Source organism: Ictidomys tridecemlineatus, chromosome 5, assembly GCF_052094955.1.
Source record: "Ictidomys tridecemlineatus isolate mIctTri1 chromosome 5, mIctTri1.hap1, whole genome shotgun sequence".
In the NCBI taxonomy this organism is placed as follows: domain Eukaryota; kingdom Metazoa; phylum Chordata; class Mammalia; order Rodentia; family Sciuridae; genus Ictidomys; species Ictidomys tridecemlineatus.
Window position 1 is genome coordinate 139,880,187 of NC_135481.1, and position 26,590 is coordinate 139,906,776.

Here is a 26,590-nt window from a genome sequence, read left to right on the forward strand (position 1 = left end):
ACATCAATACCCCAAATTTACAGATGAGGAAGCCTGGCTCTAAATAAATGAAGCAAAGTTATTCAAGCAAATAAGAGGAAGACCTGGGATTAAAACCTTAGTTTACTGGGCTCCATAATCTTTTCATTATGTTTAACTATTCTCACTGGTTGTTACTACAAAGAGATAAAAATGAGCAAAAGGAAAATGAGAAGTGTAAAAAAATGGACAGAAAGCATGATAAGACAGATTTCAGTTTTTGACCCAAGGAAGGAGAGTAGTAGAAGGTATAATGGATATACTTCCTCCAAAATATAATACGACCTATGAATCAGCAGTGCTATAAAAGAAAAAAGTGAATTATAATATCATTTGTTTTAAAACCTAGAACAAAACACCTTGGAAAATGTTCAAGGAAAAAGAATTAGTTGGGAGAGAAAACATGGCAGCGGGAAGGGAATGAGCCACCCCATGCCCCATGCTGCCGTGCTCACAGGTCTAGCCTAGTCAGAATACTGCATATCTAAGAGGGTTAGAGCACCCAGTACTATCCAGCTGCTCTCCACAGAAATCACCAGCACTGTGACTCCATGTGGGGCTCCAGCTTTCGAGAAGAATGCGCGGAGTTGGAGCAGGACCCAAAGATTGAAGTTCTAGCCCACGCAAGACTCCGCGAGTGCCTTAGCAGCATCACCTATCAACACATCTCCAGATCGCCATGACTTCCCTCCACTCCTATGCTAGTCACTCAGCTGCTACCTACCCACAGGATAACACCATTGCCTGGCTCCCCCTGCCTCACCAGGCTCTCCCCACCTCACCAGGCTCTGTGGTATTGAAAGCAGACCACCGCCATTTAGATTCAACATTTAGCTGGTGGCAGTTCCCACATTGGATTTCCAGCAACCAGGTACCAGATTTCCAACCGTCCCCCCTCCCCAGAGGCAGTAACCCAACACAGTAGTTGCCCAACACAGGTGTGCAGTGCAACCAGAAAGCCACCCACGGGAGCCCTGGGGTGAAAGTTTTCTCAACTGGGAACTGCTAGGGGAGAAGGAGACAGAGCTCAGTTTGGAGCCTAACAGAGAGACCAGGAACTGGGAAATCTTCAGGCAAGAGCAGGAGATAGTACTGGGTGCTCAAGTCATACAAGCGAGCGGTCCCAGAGCCAAAGGTCCCAAAGCGAGCGGTCCCAAAGAGAGACCCGTGTGGTGCAGTCTTTCTGCAGGGATTGGTGGGTGCCACTCCGTGCATCCAGGTGCCCTGTCCTAGGACCAGTCTTCCCACCCTAGTTACCTCCACCATCCAGAGGGCAGAGACATCAGCTTACAACAGACCATGCCGCCTACTAGACGAGAAGAGAAGCAGGAAAGACAGAGATCTCTAAATCTAGCTACAACCTTGGATTCTTCCTTTACAGTTGTTTGTTTTTTCTCTTCTACCCCTCCATCCTCCGACCCTCACATCTCCAACATGTGTGAAACCAAGAATTTTGCGTGAAATAGGACTTTCAAGGCTGAGTCAACTGAATAATATAATATAGAGGTGTTGTATGTGCCCTTTTTTCTTTTCCTTTTTATTCTTTCATTTTTCTTTCCCCCTCCAAATTTTACTGTTTTAATGTCTATATTTTTCTAAATATATATGTTTTCTTTTATGTACTCTACTTCATCCCACGTACTTGCCTACCCTAAATTCCTTCCTGTCTATTCTCTTGCTACTAACCCTCTTCACTACATTTCTCCTTCATACTTCCTAAAATACATTAACTCTATATCCTCACATCCTACTTCCTCAGCATATCATCCTATACCCCACACCCAGTTCATTGTCCATTGTCAGAAACTGTAAACTTTTTACAAAACTACTGATTATATTTTAGATAATAATTGAATCCAACATGTCTATACATCGAGACTAAACTGTAAATGTCTTAATAACAACAAATTGTTCATAGGTGGTACATTGTTGATATTGAGATCTGTTAACATTGTCCTTCCTCACAAAGTAGAGGTCTTAGAACCCTACAAGAGCACTACAAACCTATGGGGTAAAAACAATAACAATCTAGACCCATAGAACTGGAAAGAAAGTCAGATGAGCAACATGAAAGGACAAGGGAAGTAAGTGCTCCAAACAAAAGAAGACACCTCAACATTAGAATCATTTGCAGCCACAGCAGAAGAAATTACAGAGAAGGAGTTCAGGATTTACATGGTTAAAATGTTCTGTGAACTCAAGGAAGATATAAGAGAGCAAATACAGGAAGTGAAAGATCACTTTGACAAGGAGCTACATAAACAAATACAGAAAGCAAAAGATCACCTTAACAGGGAGATAGAGGTTCTAAAACCAAAAACAAAACAAAAAAACCAGAAATCTTTGAAATGAAAGAAATAATAAACCAAATGAAAAACTCAAATGAAAGCATCACCAACAAAGTAAACCACTTGAAAGATAGGACATCAGACAATGAAGACAAAATATATAATCTTGAAAAGAATATAGGCCACACAGTAATAATGGTAAGAAACCATGAGCAGAACATTCAAGAAATAATGGGACAGCATAAAAAGACCAAATTTATGAGTTCTTGGGATAGAGGAAGGCATAGAGATCCAAACCAAAGGAATAAACAATCTATTCAATGAAATAATATCAGAGATTTTTCCAAACATGAAGAATGAATTAGAAATCCAAATTCAAGAAGCCTACAAGATGCCGAATGTACAAAATCAAAATAGTTCCACACCAATGCACATTATAATGAAAATGCCCAACATACAAAATAAAGAGAGAATTTTAAAAGCCACAAGAGAAAGGAATCAGATTACCTATAGAAATAAAACCAATTAGGATAAGAACAGATTTTTCAACACAGACCCTGAAAGCTTGAAGATCCTGGAAAAACATCAAGCTCTGAAAGATAATGGGTGCCAAACAAGAATCTTGTATCCAGCAAAATTAAGCTTTAGATTTGAAGATGAAATAAAAACCTTCCATGATAAACAAAAGTTAAAAGAATTTATAGCTAGAAAACCGACACTACAAAACATCCTTGGAAAAATATTCCATGAAGAGGAAATGAAAAACAACATGAAAATCAGCAGAGGGAGGTAATAACCTAAAAGAAAAACTAATAAAAGAAGAAAATCAAGTTAAATAACAAAAATAAACAAATATGGCTGGAAATACAAACCATGTCTCAATGTTAATCCTGAATATTAATGGCTTAAACTCATCAATAAAAAGACATGGACTAGCAGATTGGATTAAAAAAAATAAACACTCAAGAATATGCTCCCTCTAGGAGACTCATCTGATAGGAAAAGACATACACAGACTGAAGATGAAAGGTTGGGAAAAATCATACCACTCACATGGACTGTGGAAGCAAGGAGGGGTTTCCCCTCCTCCTTTCAAATAAAGTAGCCAAAGTTAATCAAAAGGGATATAGATGGACATTACATACTGCTCAAGGGAACCACACACCAAAAAGATATAACAATCATAAATATATATGCCTCAAACAATGGTGCAGCTATATTCATCAAACAAATTCTTCTTAAGTTCAAGGGTCAAATTGATCACAACACAATAATCTTGGGTGACTTTAACACACCTGATAGATCTTCTAAACAAAAGTTGAATAAAGAATCTATAGAGGGCTGGGGATGTGGCTCAAGCGGTAACGTGCTCGCCTGGCATGCATGGGGGGCTGGGGTCGAAACTCAGCATCACATAAAAATAAAATAAAGATGTCGTGTCCACTGAAAACTAAAAAATAAATATTAAAAAATTCTCTCTCAAAAAAAATCTATAGAACTCAATAATACAATCAATAATTTAGATTTAACTAACATATATACAATATTTCAACCTGCATCAAGCAGATACACTTTCTTCTCAGCAGCACATGGATCCTTCTCTAAAATAGACCATATACTATGCCACAAAGCAACTCTTAGCAAATACAAAAAAGTAGAGATACTACCATGTGTTTTATCAGATCATAATGAAAAAAAGTTGGAAACCAGTGACAAAATAAAAAATAAAAATTACTCCAATACCTGGAGACTAAACAATATGCTACTGAATGAAGAAGACATGAAAGAGGAAATTAAAAAATTCTTAGAGGTAAGTGAGAACACAGACACAACATATCAAAATCTCTGGGACACTATGAAAGCAGTTCAAAGAGGAAAGTACATTGCATGGAGTTCATTCCTTAAAAGAAGAAAAAGTCAGCAAATCAATGGCCTCAATTTACATCTCAAAGCCCTAGAAAAAGAAGAACAAATCAACAGCAAAAGCAGAAGAAGGCAAGAAATAATTAATATTAGAGCTGAAATCAGTGAAATCAAAACAAAAGGAACAATTGAAAAAATTGACAAAACAAAAAGTCGGTTCTTTGAAAAAATAAATAAAAATTGACAGACCCTTAGATACACTAACAAAAAAGGAGAGAACTCAAATTACACCAGCCTATGTGATGAAAAAGGTAATATCACAACAGACTACAGAAATACAGAGGATAATTAGAAATTACTTTGAAAACTTATACTCTAATAGAAAATAGTGAAGGCACCTACGAATTTCTTAAGTCATACGACTTACCCAGATTGAATCAGGAAGATATACACAATTTAAACAGACCAATATCTAGTGATGAAACAGAAGATGCTATCAGAAGCCTACCGAACAAGAAAAGCCCGGGACAGTTACACACCCGAGTTCTGCAAGATCTTTAAAGAACAACTAATACCAATACTCTTCAATTTATTTCAGGAAATAGAAAAAGAGGCAGCACTTCCAAATTCATTTTCTGAGGCCAATATCACCCTGATCCCCAAAATGGGCAAAGACATATCAAAGAAAAAAAAACTTTAGACCCATATCTCTAATGAACATAGATGCAAAAATTCTCAATAAAATTCTGGCAAACTGAATACAAAAACATATCAAAAAGATCGTGTGCCATGATCAAGTGGGATTCATTCAGGTTGGTTCTACATAATGAAACCAATAATTGTAATTCATCACATCAATAGACTGAAAGAATCATATGTTCATCTCAATAGATGCAGAAAAAGCATTTGACAAAACACAACACCCCTTCATGTTCAAAACACTAGAAAAACTAGGGATAACAGAAACATATCTTAACATCATAAATGCTATCTACGCTAAGCTCCAGGCCAACATCCTTCTAAAATGAAGAAAAAAATGAAGGTATTCCCACTAAAAACTGGAACAAGACAGGGATGCCCTCTTTCACCATTTCTATTTAACACAGTCCTTGAAACACTGGCCAGAGCAATTAGACAGACGAAAGAAATTAAAGGGATATGTATAGGAAAATAGGAACTTAAATTAACACCATTTGCTGACAATATAATTCTATACCTAGAAGACCCAAAAAGCTCTACCAGAAAACTTCTAGAACTAGTAAGCGAATTCAGCAATGTAGGAGGTTATAAAATCAACACCCATAAATCAAAGGCATTTCTATGTATTAGTGACAAATCTTCTGAAAGGGAAATGAGAAAAACTACTCAAACATATCCTAAAAAAATAAATAAATGAAAATAAAACACTTGGGAATCAAATTAACGAAAGAGGTAAAAAGATCTATACAATGAATACTACAGAACCCTAAGAAAGAAACCAAAGAAGAACTTAGAAGATGGAAAGATATACCTTGCTCTTGGATAGGCAGAATATTATCAAAATGACCATAACTACCAAAAGCATTATACAGATTTAATGCAATTCTGATCAAAATCTCAATGACATTTCTCATAGAAATAGAAAAAGCAATCATGAAATTCATCTGAAAAAATGAGAGACTCGGAATAGCTAAAGCAATCCTTAGCAGGAAGAATGAAGCAGGTGGCATCACTATACCAGACCTTAAACTATACTACAGAGCAATAGTAACAACAACAGCATGATATTGGCACCAAAACAGACTGGTAGACCAATGGTACAGAAGAGATGACACAGAGACTAACCCACAAAATTACAATTACCTTACATTAGACAAAGGTGGCAAAAACATGCATTGGAGAAAAGATAGCCTTTTCAACAAATGGTGTTGGGCAAACTGGAAATCCATATGCAACAAAATGAAATTAAACCCCTATCTCTCACCATGTAAAAAACTCAACTCAAAATGGACCAAGGACCTAGGAATTAAACCAGAGACTCTGCATCTAATAGAAGAAAAAGTATGCCATAATCTTCATCACGTGGAATCAGGCCCCAACTTCCTTAATAAGAATCCTATAGTGCAAGAATTAAAACCAAGAGTCAATAAATGGGACGGACTCAAACTAAAAAGTTTCTTCTCAGCAAAAGAAACATTCTGTGAGGTGAATAGAGAGCCTACATCTTGGTACCAAATTTTACTCCTCACACATCAGATAGAGCACTAATCTCTAGAGTATATCAAGAACTCAAAAAGCTAAACATCAAAAAAACAAATAACCCAATCAATAAATGGGCCAAGGACATGAAGAGACACTACTCAGAAGAGGATATTCAATCAATCAACAAATATATGAAAAAATGTTCATATATCTCTAGCAATTAGACAAATGCAAATCAAAACTACTCTAAGCTACTGGAGTGATCCAGTCAGAATGGCAGGTATTATGAAGACAAACAATAATAAGTGTTGGCAAGGATGTGGGGAAAAAGGCACACTCATATATTGCTGGTGGGACTGCAAAGGGTGCAGCCAATGTGGAAGGCAGTATGGAGAGTCCTTGGAAAACTTGGAATGGAACTACCATTTGACCCAGCTATCCCTCTCCTCGGTCTATACCCAAAGGACTTAAAAACAGCATACTACATGGACAGCATATTACAGCCACATCAATGTTTATAGCAGCACAATTCATAATAGCTAAACTGTGTAACCAACCTAAATGCCCTTCAGTAGATGAATGGACTAAAAAATGTGGCATATATACACAATGGAATATTACTCCAGAATAGAGAGAATAAAATCATGGCATTTGCAGGTAAATGGATGCAGTTGGAGAATATAATGCTAAGTGAAGTTAGCCAATCCCAAAAAATCAAATGGTGAATGTTTTCTCTGATGTAAGGTGACTGACTCATAGTTGGGTAGGGAGAGGGAGCATGGGAGGAATTGATGAACTCTAGACAGGGCAGAGGGGTGGGAGGGGAAGAGAGGGGGCAGAGGGTTAGCAATGATGGAGGAATGTGATGGACTTCATACTCCAAAGTACATGTATGAAGATATGAATTGGTGTGAACATACTTTATATACAGATATGAAAATTTTTCTATATGTGTAATAAGAATTGTGATGCATTCCACTTCATGTATTTAAAAATTAAAACTAATAAAAAAGAAAATAATACAAAAAAAGTATTAGTTAAGAATTTGATCATTAAAGAAAGTCTGATTTTTAAAAGTCCCTTATGATTATCCTTTTGGTTCAGCATAAGATATACCCCCAATATTTATGAGTTTGTTCCAATCATTTTGTAATCACATAATGGCCCAAAATTAAGAGCTGGAATGAACTTTAGAGATTATTTAATCATTATATACGTAAAAGAGAAAAGAGAGACCAGAGAGATTAAACAACTTGTTTAAGGTCACTTAAAAATATATAGCCAGACCATTAAACTATGCCCTTACATACATTATTGATGGATGCTTTTACTCTAAAGTTACAGTTTTGCCTCTTGCAACTTTACAATCTGAGATACATTGAAGCATGTCTTTTTATTTTTATTTTTGCAGTTGTGTTGAAAACCTACAGAAGCAGTGTCTAATAAAACTTTCTGGAAATTCTCCATTTCAGGAGACTTAGAGCAAAAGAGTCTGCAAAAACCATACATGAAAAGGCTGAGTTTTCCTGTAACTGATGCTAGCTCCAGTTTTGTACCTAAAAGGAATAATTTGGGGTGAGGGGGTTCTCCTAAATGCCAAATGTATCCAGAGAAAATTCATGGCAATCAGAAAGACGCCAATAAGCCTCTTAGGTGACACAGACCACAAAACTACAAATGTAAATATAATGTTACTTTAGTTACCAAATAGCCTAGCACTATTTTCCCACAGCATGAAGGCTATGAACAGCCACATAAAACATTAAAGTGTTTAACCAAACTATTCAAGTAAGGGTGGAAATGCAAGCTTGCCCCCTTGAGATAAGAGAAAGAAAACACAGTGTTCCCATTAAAAATTATAAAAGGACACAGAGAATGGAGGAAGATAATAACAGGAAATAGTCCAAGACCAAAACTGTGATTACCACAACTCTGAAGATATAAACATTAATATTGTAAAAATAACTAGAAATGAAAATTCAGTTAATTTAATGTTTGCCTGTATAATTATAAAAAACGGAATCATGGTTCTGACTGAAAATGCTTTCCTGATTGGGGAGGGTACGTTAATGAAGAGTAAATTCCTAGTAAGCTAATATCAACATATGGAATTTTATAGTTGTCCCTGAATATATTTGCTCTTGAGTATTTGTCTCCTGACAAGCTATACTGGCTTGTAGAATTAACTGTTCCATATGGCTAACAAACTTATTCAATGAGAATCTGGAAAGGAATTATTTCAGAGATACCTTCAAGAACAAATACCCCAGGAGAGCAACTTCCTTTCTAATGAACTTGGCAACATCTTGCACCACATGGAGATGTTGGGTTACAGGTCTAGGGCAGGAAAATAGTAATCTGAAATTCCTTGCTAGCCACAGTGGAACATACTCTCAAGGTGAATGGTCCCAGAGGTTTTATTTATGGACTCAGGAATTCAATATCATCTCCTGCTTCTCATTCAACACATGGTTCTACACCTCTTCCCGTCTTTCTTTAGGAAATAATATCCAGCTTGAGAATATCTTATTGATTTTGACATATAAGCAAGCACTTGGGATGAATACCATCTTGGTGGTATTTAGTTGTAGCTACAAAAAGTGAATAAAAACACAAGACTTATTTTAAAATGAATCAGTTTAGATCCTAAATGGCCAAAGAAATTCTCTTCACTATTAGTGAAGGCATGGAAGTATAACAATGAATTTCAAATTTCAGTATATATAGGCATCATTCAGGGATACTTGTTTAAAAAGCAAAATCCTATCCTAACCAAGTGAACTGAATTTCCTGAGAGTACACCCTCAGGATGATTTCTCAGGATGCAGTTAATGGAAATATTACTAGCACAGAAGTTGGGTTATAGTCCAGCTGAAAGTCAATTAGTTGTGGAAAATGGCAAGGCATTTAATCATGAATCCATTTCTTCTTCAATAAAGCAAAGGTGCTAGACAGAGATAATCTTTTAGGTATCTTCAAACTTCAAGGATCTCAGAAATAAAATAATATCCACATGTACCAACTTAAATTATTATGTGATGCTATTCCTTAGGCTTTTATAACATATGTTCAAAAAGCTATAACAGCCTGAACCATCATATTTCATTGATAATTTCAATCAGTCAATAGGATACTGGAATCTGAGGTTACAAAACTAAGCAGCATCTGTACTTTCTGTGTGCCAGTCTGTTCTAAGCACTTGATAAATGATATTCAGTCATTGAGAGGAAAACAAGAAGACAGCAAAAGGTAGTCTGAAACCACTAAAATATGTAAAAGGGAATAATGTTGAATACTAAATTGTAATTACTATTAAAACTCTGGCAATACTTAACATTAAACCATAATCATAAAATGATAAAACGATCAATGGAAAAGAACCTTACTAGGTACAAATTAATGACTCTGCCTCCTAGATTGTGAATAATTTTCAGTTCAGTAAAGAAATATCAGTTGAAATTATCAAGAAATCAGCAGCACTTAACCCTTCATGTATGTTGTCTGAGAATATAAGCAAACATAAATCTTGATATTGTCTAATTCCTTTACAAACTATGATTTTAAAGCATTTATTTTCTAAAGTAAGGGCTTACAACACATGTCAAATAGGTTAAGGAAGGAGTAAGAAATTAATTAATTTGTATGATAGATATCAGCTAGACTAGAGAAAACAGTAGCTTGCTTCTTTAAATCCTTGGTAGTTCCACTCTGGACAGAGATTCACATTGCTTTTACAATTAATTATGTTAAAAGGAAGTTACAAAATGGGAAGACCTTCCCTCATAAGAATATAATGGATTATTTACATTTACTAGAAAACTGCAACAAATTCATCACTGTTCGAGTTTTTCAAGACAATAACAAAGCATAAGATACATGTATGTGTTCTGTTTTACATTTGAGACAGAATAAGTAGATGAAGCAATAACTGGCTAACACAGACTAGGCATGTGCCAGACATACTGGACTAAATAATATTAAACAAAGGCCACTCCACCCTCAACTACAATCATAAGCTCAATTAACTTTTGCAAATGTAAACAGATTCTAGGAGAGTAAGGCTAAGAAGATGAACAGAGAAAAGGAAATTAAGCTCTATAGACTTTATGTCAAAAAGCTGGTTCAGAAAAGACAGAACTGGAACCCTCGCTCCAAACTTACAGTTTAGTAACTAGAAGTTTCACCACAAAAATATTTTTTAAAAAGAACAGGAATAGAAGAAATCTGCTTGCTTTCTTTTTCCATCTATGTATATACAAGTATTTTGTGGTTCAGGGACTCACATGCTACTACTGCAAGTGAGTGGCTCACTGCCTGTTCATAAAAAAAAAAAAAAAAAAAAAAAAAAACACCTCAGTAGATTCGACATTTTTAAGTGACTGGAAAAAATTCAGAAGAAAACTCTTCCATGACATTTAAACATTATAAGAACACAGTCTCACTGCAGCATCCACAAATAAGGTTTTACTGAAGCATAGTCAGGCTCATTCGTTTACATACTGTGATGGCTCCTTTTGTAAAAGCAAAAGTGACTAGTGATGATATAGACTGAATGTCCTATTTACTTTCTGCTCTTAACAAAGAAGGACTACAGACCTCTGCTCTTTTCTGACTCAATGAAAACTACATAATAAATATATGAAGAGTTTCATCAGAAAAGAGAGAAAATAAGACAATGGTAAAATTAAAGTTTGTATCCAAACTTTATTCTTCAATTCATAGCTAATAGGGAAAGTTTGGCAGAGTAACAGGGAGTGAGGCAGTGACAAGGAGTGAGGCAGATTTCACATTATTGTAACAATGCTGATGGAACAAAAAAAACTTCACCATTTAGACTTGAAAATCTTCAAGACTTGAAAATCCTATTGGCATATGCTTTCTCCAGCTACACCAAGTGGAAGCAGACACAAAACATAAGGAAAAGATCTCTTAGCAAGAAACAAATAAGAGGATTCCAAGGCTCCTTAACATGTGTCCACCAATGACAGAGACCAGGGTAAAGAGTTAGGGAGGAATGTGCCTTGTTATGTAAGTTCTAGGTTAGAAATCAAACCCCAAATTCTCCTTCCAGCTGGGTCTGACTTTGAACTAATCAGATGACTCTCCTAGGGTTTACTCTTTTATCTGTAAGGTAGCATGCTGACCTTCCAGAGGAATTCTCTCTCATCTTCTAAACTAGAGGAAAAACCAAAAGAGGAAAGGGACTGGGAGAGAAAGGACTTTAAAAGAAGAATGTCTTAAGAACTTTTTAAAAGTTCCTTTGTTTTAAAAGTTATCAGTTTTAAATCATAAAGTTTCTTCTTTAAAGTAGACAATACACACTTAGGAAAGAGCTGTCCCTCATCTGAGAGCAGTGAGCAGATAGCCAAGCATCAGATGGCGCTAGATGATACTAACCACTACATCAGGATGGAGAACTAAGAAACAGAGGCATTTGAATTTGAGGATGTGAGTTTGTTCCTTCCCATTCTGAGGGGTTTCAGTAACAAAAGACATATGTACCCATGCTGGGTGTGTTCTTTTTTTTTTCCCAGGAGCAAAAGCAACATTTTATCTGAAAAATGCCTGCTATACAAGTAGCCACCCAGGCATTAGTCATGAATATTATCTGGAACAATTAGGGGCCAGTTAGAACACTCAGCACCTTCCTACCACTGTACTCCAATAAAATTAGGCTTATTTATCAGGTTAACCACGTGAAAGTTTGGATAGTACAGTTCTGTTTTAAGAAACAAAATTCAAGTTAGCTCCCTGAAGAGCAAAAACAGCACACTGTCAAGTCTAGCAGAGGAATACTAACTTTCCAAAGGGCAGTATAATTTAGCCCATTAACTTGGTTTACAGGTTTCTATAGGTATTTTTTTGACCAGCATGGAATCTTAAAAGTAAAGAGTACTATTTTCCTCTAACAAATTTAAGATCTCATTTTAAAAGTTAGTAGCCTTAAACCAGAGGAAAATTATCTCAAAATTTTGAAGAAAAACATTTTTAAAAATCTAATGAATATTAAGTATAGAATTACTATATGACCTAGCAATTCCACTATTAGGTACATGAAAACATATGTCCACATAAATTTGTACATAAAATATTCACAGTGACATTTCTAATAGCCAGAAAGTGGAAACAATTCAAATACACAATAAAATGTGGTAATTCATAAAAACAGACTGACACGGATGAACCTTGAGAATACCACACTAAGCGAACAAATAAGTCACAAAAGACCACATATTGGGTAATTCTTTTATATGAAGCTCCAGAATGGGTATATCTGTTGTGGTATAAGTGACTGCCAGAAGATGATGGGAGGGAAGAGCAGCAAAGGTGGGCTGCTAATGGGCATGGACTTTCTTTATGGAGTGAGGATAATATTGTCAAGTTAGAACATTAGTGGTGGCAGCTGCATAAGTCTATATTAAAAGCTACTTAACTGTGCAGTTTATTTGAATGTGCCCTTTATTTGAATGGGTGGGTTTTTATGGTATCTCAATAAAGATGTTATGAAAAAAAAAAAACTAAACTTTTTTCTTTGCTAAAAATGATAACACTTCATATTTTAGACAGCTATAAAACAAAAACCTCACTTTTGCTGCTACTGAAAGAGGAGTCAGGTTTAAGACAGGTTTACAGATTCCCCTTTTGTGGTAATTCTTATTGTCTGACCACTTTAAGCGTTATGACAAAAGTTAGTCTTGTGTTCCTGGAGGAAATGTACTTCACTGTATTCTCCAAGATATTCATGTAGGCGGGCCCATCTCAAACTTTGTTGTGTGGTACACAGTTTTTATGAAAGCTTAGCTGCAACAATCACCACATTTCTATATCAGAATTAGAGAAAAAGGGGGCAGGGATACTGTTGTGCCCCTATGCCCCAAACAAAAACCACAGCCATAAATCAGACACAGGAGACCAAACTAACAAACATACACTGTGCTTATACACTTACTGATGCCACTTACCGCCTGGGTCTTTGGGCCTTGTTTCATCCTAGGTGTGGTAGCTCCATTCCCTACAGCCACCTCTTCAGACACTGAACTAGCTCTGGTCTTACTTAGAAAATCCACTTCATCTTCAGCTTTCCTGTCTGGCATTTCTGAAGAGAAAAGGAGGGTTATAAAGTGAGTGCATTTGAAAAAATTCATTCTTGGGACTTACTATTTACACAACAAGCTCCAGGTTTCATGTTTTGTTTGTTTTGCCTTAAATGGAAAAGTATTCTTTTGCTGTCAGGAGCTGGTGTCACTCTGACCCCATGCTGAGTGAGCTACTCTTATCACATGGTTGTGTGGTTTTCTCTAGCCTTTGTATGGGTTTGGAGCTAAGGCAAGAGCTGGTTCAGTGTCTACTGAATGTCCATTTCACCCCTGACTTTTCATGACAAATCTGTGAGTATGGTACTGACTTCCATGTGGAAAAGTCAATTCATAAACCGTAAGGGAACAGATTAACAGCTATAAGTAGTCCATTCTGACCATACCAAAAATATTTTTTAAAAAAATTGCCAGAGGGATTTGTACTGAGAATGAGACAAACCCTCTGGAACAAGTCTGACTTATTCTAAACCTGTACTACACACACTCCCGATCCACCCTATCACTGTAATCGCTAAAACTGAACTACTCCAGAAAATTACTTTTAATTTTAACTCTTTATTTTCTCCAAAACCAAAACATTAAAAAAAAGACTAGTTATTCATTTTATTAAGAAAAAAACCTTTATACATGTGTTCTCTAGTATTATGTAGTTGTCTTCTTGATGGCCACACCAACAGTCTGAACAGTGATGCTTTTGTTACTTGGCCAAACAAATACAGGAAGGAAGTGATAAAAATGATGCTGGAGGTAAATCTGGGCTTCTGACACTTGTATAAAGGGAAAAAAGATTGAACAAATTTGTCTCAGTATTCTAAATGCAAACAGAACTGTCATCTCATTTTCACGTGAAAAATGTGCTGTGGTCTTCATTGATCTCACGATACCACTACTCTGACAAATAAAAATGCTCCTTACAAATACCAAAAAACACAAAGCTTGTTTCTTTTGCCAAAGAATAAATTATACTAATTAATATTTTATTCTAGAAGTACATGCAACATGTCCAAAGTTCTCTTGATTTGGGAAGGTTAGATTCCTATAAACAAACACTTATAAATCTCCTTTTTTCTGTCCTTGCCTTTATAATTATATAATCTTACTACCAACTTAAAAATGGATTAAGAAGTTTCTTTGCCCAGAGTATCAAAATCTAAGTTTTATAAACTACACTTAAAAAAAAAATCTCACTGAGCAATGCCTTTAGAAATACCCCTTTATCAAAATATTTCTAAGTGAGAGTAATTGGAGGAATAGATGTTGATTTTTTATTTTATTCATCTGGGGATGGTATTCTTGGCACAACCTTACTTTCCTATACCCCAAAACAGAAAATATGTATCTTGGCACATAGCAACCAGTTCCAATGGTAAACAGTGATTACAGAGACATGAGGGGTGTTGGTAGCTCTGTGGGACTGGCATGGTTCAGTCATACATCACCAACTTCCTAAATACTGCAATCAATGCTTTTAATGGGTGAGAGATCACATCCCCTTTATTCTATCTGGCTCTTTCCAAATCGGCAGCTAAACCTATGTTTCCTCTCTGGTAAAACTACATAGTTAAATTTACAAGTGAAATGTAAATTTCCTAGGAAATACCCTCTGGCTCTGAGATCAGACTCAGGTGCTTTTTCTTAGGGTAATGTGACCAGGGACTTTTCCCAGCCTAATTTCTGAAGAAGGCACCGATTTCTTTATCACTGGATACTTTTCCCTGTAGTTTGAGATCATGAGAACAGTAAACCTATGAAGACACCTTTTGGAAACAGGACAAGTAATTCACATACATAAAATACACCAACCCCAAGACCACGTACACTGTTGAAATTTCCTATTTTCTTTCCTTTTTAATTTCCTTTTATTTATTTTTTAAATTTTGATTTGTGCTTTCTTCCTTCTTAAAGAGTTTACAATCTTAAAACACTTCCTAGTGTATTCACTACACTTATGTACTATTAAAGTTTGAAATTCTCCATTTTCACCTTTTCTCATAGAGCACTACAGACACAAACCCCACATAGTACAAAGTTGCTTGGGTTAAATTCTGACCATGGAGTCAGAAGAAGAAATAATTCCACCCATATGGCTAAGGACACAGCACCCAAATTAAATGAACATAGCCAGGCATCAACTTACAGCCACTCCCATTCTTCTGAAATGCCAACCTGCCAGGGGCCCCAAAATAGACTTGTTGTTGTGCCTTATTTAAAACAGTAGAGACCTTCTCATTTAAATTCTGAGACGGCGATCAACAGATTTCTATCACTAATAACTTAAAGCATTAATAAATCTAAAAACCTTTAGTCACCAAAAATTCTACTTCAGATTACTTAAATCCCCCAGCTGGGACAGGGTGGAGGGTGCAAAATGGCTAAAAGCTCTTTACCAGGGAAATTAACCACTGTGTTTAAATTGCACTTCTTCTTAAGCAACTGTTTTTGTTGCTCCGTTTCTCACCACACCACACCCCACACTCCTAACACGTACTATACTATAAAAGCTTGTCAAAATTTAAAAAGGGGAAAAAACAGAACCAAAACAATCAAATAATAAGGATAAACAAGCTATCTCTTACCTACAAAAGCACAGGGGCAGGCATGCAGATAGGTCTTCTGTCTATCAATGGTAGCAGATGGTAGTATAAGAATGTGCATCCAACTGACCTTTAAAGACTTCAGAAGTCAAGACCAAGACAGACTCCAGTTTCAGCTTCTGTCTCAACCCCCAATAAGAAGTTTTATTCAGATAGTTTATTTCCACTGAGCAACAGTGGTTTCTCTTTGCTGTCTCTGGACGTGGTTACCCATAGATGGAACAGGCTGCTGTATGAGCAATCTGCTCGGTGCAGCTGCTTCACCAAGATAAGCAGACACAAGGTCTGCCTGGTGACAGCAGCTCAGCAGACTGGGCTTGGGCGGAAATCCTGCATCCTATCCTCTGCGCTGTGCAGGGTCCTGAATTCTCAGACTCTGCTCAGAAGTAATAAGCAATGGAACTGGAGTTTTGCTCCTCAGGCAGGAAAAGGAGGGAGTCTCCTCAGTCAAACCACTGACCTCATACCACCATTTTGGGTGCTGGGTTTAAAATGATACTTATTTATAACTGTTCACAAAACTACTCTGACTCTAAATTTTCTCAGAATACAGACAGAATGATAAAGAGGAAGAGTTTCAGGCTTGTAAATAAAACACATCCTTTACAGCACTGTTTTCTATGGTTCCAAAGAAAAGAACTAGGCCGTGTGAATAAAAACATCTGCTAAATTCCTTCATCTTTTACAGTACTTGTGATCTAGGCACCATCTTCCAGTTTGGAAAGTTGCAACTGCTCCAGTGTGACAGAGCATTTACAGGCTTAAGCAATCAAGCTGTGAGTCTATAATACAGGAAGCAAAATCTGTCCAACCCCAAGACGACGTGTGTCTCTTGATGGTGTCTATTCACTTGGCAATCTACTCAATGAGCAAGAAAGACCTTCAAACAACAAAGACACCTGTATTTTACAGCATGTCCCAGAGACTCTAAAGGAAATCTGCTTCTTGAAATATTAATTTTGTATTTTGCTTTGCTTACCTGCTGCCAGCTCGGGCTGACCAATCTCTGGCTCCTCCCTTCCAGCAAAACATCCTGCAGGGTTCCCAGTCAGCTGTTCTGTCCTAAGGCCCAGATCAGGACCAGATGGTGATAACTGACTGATTTTCCCCTCAGGAATCAGCACTCCTGAGGCTTTGACTCCTTCAATGACAGCTTCCACTATACGGCAGGCAGTCGCCTCTAGCAAGTCTGCTCCCTCAGGCACATGTGCAGCTTCAACAGAGACCAAGCGATCACTCCTTTCCCTGCCTGGAGCCAAGATTCGTGTGACTTCTCTCATGCCAGTGGGAGCCTTGTCATCGAGAGTTAAGAGCCCTGTCTGTGTGGGGAGCTCCTTAGCAATAAGCTGCAGTGCTCCATCATCCATTTGTGACTCTTCGGAGTCACCCATAGAATAGCCGTGGTCTGCTCTCTCCTGCTTCCCTTTCTTCCAATCAGGATGTACCATCCCCGGGTTTGCAGCTCCCTGTAGTCCAGTCATACCTTTGTTTGTTAAATCTCCTGGCAAACTCTGGATCACATTCTTCTCCTGGCTCAATAAAACTTCTGAAACTGGGATGTTTTGGATGTTGGGTGATCTATCCTTTCTTCTGGGCCCAGCAGTATCTCGGAGAGCATTAACCATTGCAACATCCACCATCACATTTCCACTCAACTCATAAACACTGGTTTTTCCCTGGGATTCAGTATTATCAACTCCCACATCCAGAGCAAAAGGTGGATTGCAGTCAAGAGCCTCAGGTTCATCTGGCAGCAAATCAGACAACAGAGGTGAGCTGTTCTGTTCTGCATTCAAGGCTTCCTGCCTTGAGTCTGTAGCCAGATTTGCTCCTGGTGGCACCAGGCTCTGTGCAGCCCCACCTTCAGTCAGCAGGGAGACTTGTGGGGCCACTTCCTTGTTATGTTTAGTTTCTGTCTTAAGACAAGCAGAGGGTGTGCCCAGTGAACTGCTGGGCTGAAGTGCTTTGTCCTCAGCACAGGCCACCAACGTAGGTTTTTCACAGAATTCTGGAGTCTCTTGTCCGGGAGGTAGTGTTCTCTGCTTTTCCTGAAATATTCCTGAAGAAAGCATGTCTCCCTTAGTGGAGGAACAAGGCACTGCTTTGTCCTTGTCATCTTGTCTCTGCACTATAGAGCTTTCTGGAACCACTAGATTTTTGCCTTCTTCAAAGAAAACTGAATCAGAAGTCAAAGTGGCCTTACCCACACTCAGTAGAGAAGAGTTAGTCAGAACTTCAGGAGCTGATGAGGGGCCAGGACCTTCAAGCTCCCCATCATGTCTTCCGGGGCTGGTATTCCCCATGCTTAGCTGAAGCTCCACAGCAGCCAAGGGCAAGGACAGGCCTACTGCCCTGTCTCCTGGCAACTGTTCATCAGGATCATTCAAATCTCCTCCAGCCAGGCCATCTCTACAAGCTGAAGCCCTATGTAGTTCAGGAGTTGCTGTTCCCTTTTCTTTCTGGGAGGGGACAAGAGAAAGTGCGTCATCTTTGGTTACTGATTCACTGCCTGGACTGGCTGCCAGAGAGAAAGTGCTGTCAGATGGCACCGCCTGGTCTGGAACCAGTTCTTTCTCAGTTTTAGGCACAATTGGATACAGAGGTGAAACTACCTCAAGAACATTTGTTAAAAGCGAATCTAGTTTTGAATCTTTTCCCTGACCTTTTTTATTCAAAACTTTGAGAGGACACAAATCTACACATTCTGAAGTGATTGTATTCACTTGTTGGTCTTCAAGGCAGATGGCAGTGGATGGGTCTTGTGTTTTGGGTTGCCCTTTCACGGTGTTTTCAGGTTGGCTAACCAAGTCATTGCAATGTTTTGCAATCAATTCACCACTAGAAGTCACTGTGTTCTGTTGACATTCCGAGTCAGAGCAGAGTTTATTATCTCCAGTGGCACAATAAGCCAGTAATTTTCTGTTTTGGCTTTGAGTATGAGATGAATTCATTTCTGATCCCTGGTTTGGCATTACATCTTCTTCTATCTCAGAAAAGATTAAATCCAAAGGTAACACTGCTTCACATCTGTCTACTAAGGAAGTGCTAGGCTCTAATTCATCTAAAATCTTGTTATTTGTAGCAGTTGAGATTACCAGAGAATTCTGATCTAGAGCATCAGCACTTTCCTCACAACTTCCAGAAGTTTCAGTTTCTGCTGTTTTTTCAATGGGGGTTTCTCCAAAACTAAATCCAAATGAAGACTCAGCAGGTCTGTCACTACTCGGGGCACTTGTGGCAAAGACACAGTTTGGAACACTGATTTTATCCACAGGCTCACTTATGACTGGTACATCAGCGGCTCCAGTTGTGCTGATATTCGACTTCTCAAATCTTTCCTGTGTACTTTCTACTGCTTGAGGCATATTATTCTGGGTGGCAGCAGCTATGTTCATGAGGCTATGTTCCACTTCCCCTGCACCTTGTGAGGCGCTGTTTTCTGCTGTTGAACTGTCTGCTAGTTCACCCCCTGAGAAATGCTGGGCTGTGCCTAACTCTGTGACCACATCTCCCTGCAGCACACTGCCTCCAATGCTCAAAGACTCCTCGTCTGTGCCCATTCTACAAGACTTTGTTCCAGTTTCTTCATTTTGGTTTCCACAGGATCGCAGGCCAGCTGTGCCCTTTACTCTACAGTCAGGCATGCTCTGAATGCAGCTGCCTTGATTGGTCACAGTTCCAGAGTCCATAATAGGTGGTGGCTCCACCTCTTCCCCTTTTCTCGCCACGCCTTTATTTTTTTTACTGTAGGATCCGTCTGTCTTCTCTTCCTCAACTACACTTGAAAAATCACAGGAATTCTCAATCGGTCCAACAGGGCTCCCCTGGCAGCACACAGTGCTCACAGTCTCTGTAGGAGGAGGAGAAAGCTGCTGGCTATTGGAGGACTCAGGTGGACAGAGAAGGAACTGGCCATCTGTCTCTGGGGCACTGGGCACACTGGAAAGATCCTGTGCTGTCATCATTAAGGGCATAAGATTGTCCATCTGCTTGAGGTTTGTTTTCTAGGAGGAAATCAAAGATAACTTTTTTAAAAAGCTGTTCGAGAGAAGATGTCACTGATACTTATAAGCCCAACTCTACTGAACATAACTCCCTGCCCTCTTGGCCCTTCCAAGGTCACATGATACAGTGATCTAAGCAAATACAAATTAATTATCTCTCTCTTTTTTAAATATCTCTATTTTTTTTTTTATGTTGTGCTGAGGATCGAACCCAGGGCCTCCCACGTGCCAGGCAAGAGCTCTACCGCTGAGCCACAATCCCAGCCCTAATTATCTCTCATTTCTGCTATTATTTTCCTCTCTCCACTGGGGTGTTAAAAATGACTTAGGAAATACTCACTGATTCTTTTCTATATAGAAAATTATGCTAGAAAGTAGATTAAAACTAAGGCTCAAAAATCTTATTTTAAAAAAGCACTGTGAGCCAAGAAGAAATACAATCTACCAACAAACATGGAAAAATATTCACCTTCTCTAGCAATTAGAGAAATGCAAATCAAAACTACTCTAAGATTTCATCTCACTCCAGTCAGAATGGAAATTATTAAGAATACAATCAACAGTAAGTGTTAGTGAGGATATAGGGGGAAAGGTACACTCATATATTGCTGGTGGGACTGCAAATTGGTGCACCACTATAGAAAGCAGTATGGAGATGCCTCAGAAAAACTTGGAATGAAACCACCATTTGACCCAGTTATCCCATTCGTTGGCATATAACCAAAGAACTTTAAATTAGCATACTGCAGTGACACAACCACATCAATGTAGCAGCTCAATTCACAATAGCTAAGCTATGGAACCAACATAGATGCCCTTCATCAGATGAATGGATAAAGAATATGTGATATGGAATATTACATAGCCTTAAAGAAGAATGAAAGTATGGCATTTGCAGGTAAATGGATGGAGCTGGAGAATATCATGCTAAGTGAAATAAGCCAAACCCCCAAAAAGCAAAGGGCAAATGTTTTCTCTCATAAGCAGATACTGATCCACAATTGGTGGCGGGGTGGGGCGGGGGTTAAGAAAAGAATGAAGGAACTTTGGATTGGGCAGAGGGGAGTGAGGGAAGAAAAGGGAGGGGTATGAGGGAGGAAAAGGGAGGGGTATGAGGGTGGGACAGATGGTGGAAAGAGACAGACATTATTACCCTATATACACGCATGACTATACTACTGGCCTATACTACTGGCATGACTCTGCATTAGTACATGTATAGCCAGAGGAATGAGAATTTGTGCTCCATTTGTGTACAATGTGTCAAAATGCATTCTACTGTTATATATAACTAATTAGAACAAATAAAAGAGTTTTAAAAAGCACTGTGAGCACCTTCAAAGGATGCTTTTTAATATATTCATTAAAGGGGAAGTGTCTACTTTAATCCTGTCTCATATATTCAAGTATAAATAAATCCTAACCAGTTACATAAACTGTTTTTAACCACAACACAAGATGCAATCAGATGCCTATATATCCTAAACACTCACTGATGAGTTACAAAGAATCCTTTAATCTCCCAAAGAAGCCCAACCAATCTAGTTTAACTTTTTTACATATTGGTTCACAATTTCAAGAGCAGTGACATGACTGAGGATATAGCTCAGGGGAAGAACGACTGCCTAGCATGCATGGGGCCCTGGGTTCAAATTCCAGGAGAAAACAAAAAAGTGGCATGGTAGGTATTCTTTGACATTTTAATGTCAATACTGACTTACATGAGAACATACAGCACTAATGTCTAACTTAATTACTCTCAGAGGGTACTGAGATTACAAGTAATCTCAAAAATATTTTTTGCAACTTTAAAGTATTTTTTTTAATGTAAGCAATAGAACCCACAGGGGAATGGTTAAGATAATCATGGTTCATCAACCTGATGGAAGGAATACTATGCAATTATATAAATGTTAACTATGAAGACCATAGTATAAGCAGAAAATAACATTTATAATACAATGTGGGGAAAAAATTATATACTTAATCTGTTATAATTACGTAAAACTCCCATGTGTATATAGACCTGTCTTAGGAAAAATGGAGGGGAAAAAATTACTCAGGAGTCTTTAGTAAATTTATATCCTGACTTCAGCAATTGTTATAGGAATACTATTTGCATGATACATTAAAATTATTTTAAAATATGTGATTTGTTATTATTTGTTACTATTCGAACAACTACAATGATCTCATGCATAGCTACTGTAATCTGTCCTCTCAATCATCTAGTCATTCAGTAAATATGCTGCACACTATATCATGAGACTCTTCCTAATTCCTGAGTCTACTGTAAAAATTTACATATAAAAGAGTAAAATGTGTCATCCTCATTAAAGTATCTCTATTAGAGAACACCACAAAAGGAAAAATAAAAGGATTTTCACTAAAAGCTTGCAGGCTACACTTAAAGAGTATTCAAAATTAACTTGACACCATTTATACTGAAAGCAACAGTCTCCTAAAAACTATGAAAGCAAGTCACAACATTTAATGAATATTACAAAACAGAGATCTGCAGAAATAAGTAATGTTACCTGAAGAATTTTGGAAGCTCCTAATACATGCATCCTCCACAGTTTTAACTGCTCATATTTTCTGCCAACCATACCTTTCTGGTAGCTTTGACATCTATTAATTGCTATTTTCAAGTGGACAATCATTCACCTAGTAAGAAGAGTTCTAAGGGGGGGGGACTGATTTTCTAGTAGTCTCTTCAAAGGAAAATAAAATTACTGCTTTGCAACAAACAATTCAAAAAGACAGAGGCAGGCACATTATACAACCCCACTATGGAATCTTTTGGCCTGCTGGTCTCAGAAATGATGTCTGCTCTCAAAGAAGCCTCTGCCATTGAACTGAACCTAAATGACCTTAAATGAAATTATTAACAAACTGTATCCAAATCCAATCAGCTCTGAAATAAACAACATGGAAAATTAAACTTAGCCTTTCAGATGTTGTGGTCAAGAGAAATGTACCCATATGACGTCTATACTACTCATAATAAATGCTACCAGGGAGTCTGTAATGTTTTTATGTCTGGTAACAACTTTATCTTGAAGGACTGAATGGATTATAAAATTTTAAATTTTTCTTTAGTGATCTTTTTAACCATGTAACTATCAATTTAAATATAGCAACACTATAATCACTCACTAAAACAACTGGGAAAAGGCTTCATTGATGAGCAAACTGGGTTCTTGTTCTTTAGCAACAATCTCAGAAACTGTTTTCCCTCATTCAGTTCTATAAAATTAAACCAAACACAGACAAATTTCCTTTTATGCCAGGAAAATTTAGTTCTAGTTGTTGCTTACTTCTACATCTACAATGTGTGTTTATAAATCTGGCAAAAGTCAATTTAAAACACTCTGCCCCCTACTGCTATAACCCTCATGCTAATTCTGTATCTTAAGTGATATCATCTAATACCACGAATGCTGCTTTACAGGTTTCATGGCCTCGGTGAAAGGCATTTTATGTTTTAACAGTAAGCTTCACTAGGATAGGCAGGGACACACACAGGAGCATACATAAACCTGCAAATGAAAACCTTCTTCCTTACCATCAGTTGCTGTTGGATGTTCATAAGTTTAAAAATATGTCCAGAGCAAGTGTCTCCAGGAAACGGAGGTTCATGATGTGATTCAGACTCAGAGGTCAATGTATAGATGTCCAATTCTCGATGATGCCTCACAGAACAATCTCCACAAGGGATTTCATAGGATAAACTGCTCCAGGAATCTGGCTCTCTAGCATTCTCCCTGCAAGCAAGTAAACTCTGGTTAATATATAAACACAATCTCCCAGGTGTAGGTTTAACCCGGCAAATATCACATCATATTTCTAACCTGACTGCTATTAAGGCTCTATAGCAAAATTTTGGTTTATATAGCTCCCCAATAATACAGGAATATAACTATTTTCTCTATCTTCCTCATAAGAGGTTACAAATTGGGCAAATGGAAACCACAGGATTCCTCCCTAAAGACATTCTTTTGATTAAGACAAAGAGAAGTTTAGGATCTTAAAATAGTTAATATTATGCTAACAATCAATAATAAGAATGTGTTAAGAAAGATGGCTTTAGCCTGGTTTCCAATAGTAGCAGATTTATTAAAAATTGCTCTTTAATAGATTATACCTTACACTAATTACAGATTATATGGGAAGAAATACCCAGTTGCTACAACCCCTTTAATGGTACTTTAACGTTTGTAATAAGTGGAGGAAACACCCTCAAACTTCTTGAAGTCAATTCCACAGAGAAAACTATAAAATGCCTTATACTATTCTTATTAATATAATTATAAGATTCTGTTTTGAATCATTAATTTATTTTTAATTTAAAGAAGAAACAGGGCTGGGGTGTAGCTCATTGGTAGATTGCTTGCCTAGTATGTATGAGGCCCTGGGTTCACTTCACAGCACCACTAAAAATAAACAACAATAAACAAAAAACTGTGCTGAATTCATTTCATTACAAATATATATACAAATAAAATTGACAAGGGTACAGGCATATAACAAAGCATTTCTGGCATAGCCCTGAAAGCATGAAGTCTCTATATAGTTCCACTATTAAAAGTCAGTTGTTTGGATCAAGGTAAGTGAATTTGTTTTGTAAGGGCCACAGTACCTCTAATTCTACCCTTCCTTCGATAAGACACACTCATAATGCTTGCATAAAACACAAACCAAAATGTCTATTGTGTTTTTCACAGCAGATGAAGGAATTTCAGGGCACAAGATAAACCAGCAATGAAAGCCGACAATGGTACACCATACAACCTCATATTCCCAATTACAGTATTTTGGCACACATTTCAAGTGTTAAGCAGCCTTTTCGGTGCTCAACAGAAGTATAAAAATTTCTAAAGTTCTGATCCTTGGTGTCACTGTCCATTCTTGTTAGTTTGATATAAGGTGTAATGACAGAGTTGGAGATTTCTGAATTCAAACTTCAGGGCTGTTATTTCCTAGCTACATAATGTTATAAAAGTCTCTTAATTTCTTTGGGCCTTCATTACATGATGCACACGAAGGGATTTTTCAAGAATTATAATACAAAGAACTATGTCTTTACTATTTGGCATGGAGAAATAAAAAAATGATGTTGCCTATTACTCCTCCTGCTTTCATTCACTTAAAAATAGTTCTAGTATGCCTTCCTTCCTTGTTCATCTTGTTTTCTGTATTTATCAGAAAATCCTGTTTCTTCTTAAAGCTTTAAAAATACTAAAAACAGTTCTCAAACATCATTCTGAGTAGATACCTAGTAGCTCAAATATTAGGTACAACAATAAGATTATGCTATTAATCCTTCCCTCCTTATCTGAAATGTTCTTTATTTTTTCTTTTCTTATAACACTGGTGTTTTGGGGTTCCTCATATTATATTTCACCTAAGCAAACAGTACGTTGGTAAAGTACCTTAAGAGATTATGGGGGAAGAGAAAGGTTATACTTGACATCAATGTCATGTTTTGAAATGAAAGTAACTAAAAAAATCAAGACAGAGACACAAGTAATTCAATTATCTCTCCAGAAACATTTTTTATCTCATAAATCATATCTGTCATTAATAACTCAACTTGAGAACAAATGAAATTTTAAAAGTGTGGTGGATAAGTTAGACCCTTAAAAGTTCAATGGAATGGCTCAAAAAAAAAAATCAGTTACACCAAATGAGAGAGACAATTTCTCTGAAAACTCAATTTTCAAGCTGAGTTGTTTAATTCTTAAATTGTTCCATTTCTATTCTTTAAACCTGGGAAGTCCCTGTCTCTGACTACAAGTTATTTACATTCCAGAGGAAGGTGCTTTGGTTGTCACGTTACCTCCAGGTACTAACTTTTCAATCTCTCATTTCGTTGTCCCTATGGACTGTTGTTGCTTCTCAGTTCCTCTAAAGACCTGTCACTGCAATTATTTTCTCACTGGCTTCCATGAATGTTTGTTGCTACTGACATTCATCCAAACCCATCTTATCCTACAGGTCTCAGTAAATCCACTATTAATTTATTCAGCAAGTATTTATTTGCCATGCACTATTCAAGGTGCTGGTGAAACAAAACCAAAATCCCTCTTCTGTTGAGAGCTTATATATTCAACAAGGGAGAAAAGGGCAATCAAGACAAGTAAGTCACCTAGAAGATAAGCAAGTATTATAGAGAAAAGCACAGCAGGGATGAATCTTGCAATTTGAAATATGGTAACATTTAAATAAATATATCTCCTACTCTGAATTAAACCTGTATAAAAACCTTTACTAAGTCCACTAAGAAAAAAAGCTGGCAAAGCTCTATTCATAAGAATGTTAGCAGCAACTTTAGGTATTGTAGCATTAAAAACTGAAAACACTGGAGGAGGAGCCCAGCCTCTCGCCTGCATGGTAGGCAGACCACGCAGCCCGGAGAGGGGACACAGCCACCCACCTGTGCGGTAGACAGACCACCCCAACTGGAGAAAGGGCCCAGCCGCCCGCCTGCGTGCTAGACAGATCACCCCAACTGGAGGAGGGGCCCAGCCTCCCACCTGCAG

The 26,590-nt window shown here is 37.5% G+C and overlaps 1 protein-coding gene across 13 annotated transcripts in view; it reads right to left on the reverse strand.

The window, feature by feature from the left end:
* Akap13 (A-kinase anchoring protein 13) overlaps positions 1-26,590 on the reverse strand; it is a 315,221-nt gene that overhangs the window by 133,261 nt on the left and 155,370 nt on the right. For all 13 annotated transcript variants that reach the window (XM_078051200.1, XM_040275952.2, XM_021722882.3 and 10 more), the window contains 3 exons: positions 23,614-23,812; positions 17,021-20,045; positions 13,313-13,446 (listed from right to left, as the gene is read on the reverse strand). In XM_078051200.1, the coding sequence (XP_077907326.1) occupies positions 13,313-13,446; positions 17,021-20,045; positions 23,614-23,812 (3,358 nt within the window). The remainder of the gene's footprint in view (positions 1-13,312; positions 13,447-17,020; positions 20,046-23,613; positions 23,813-26,590) is intronic.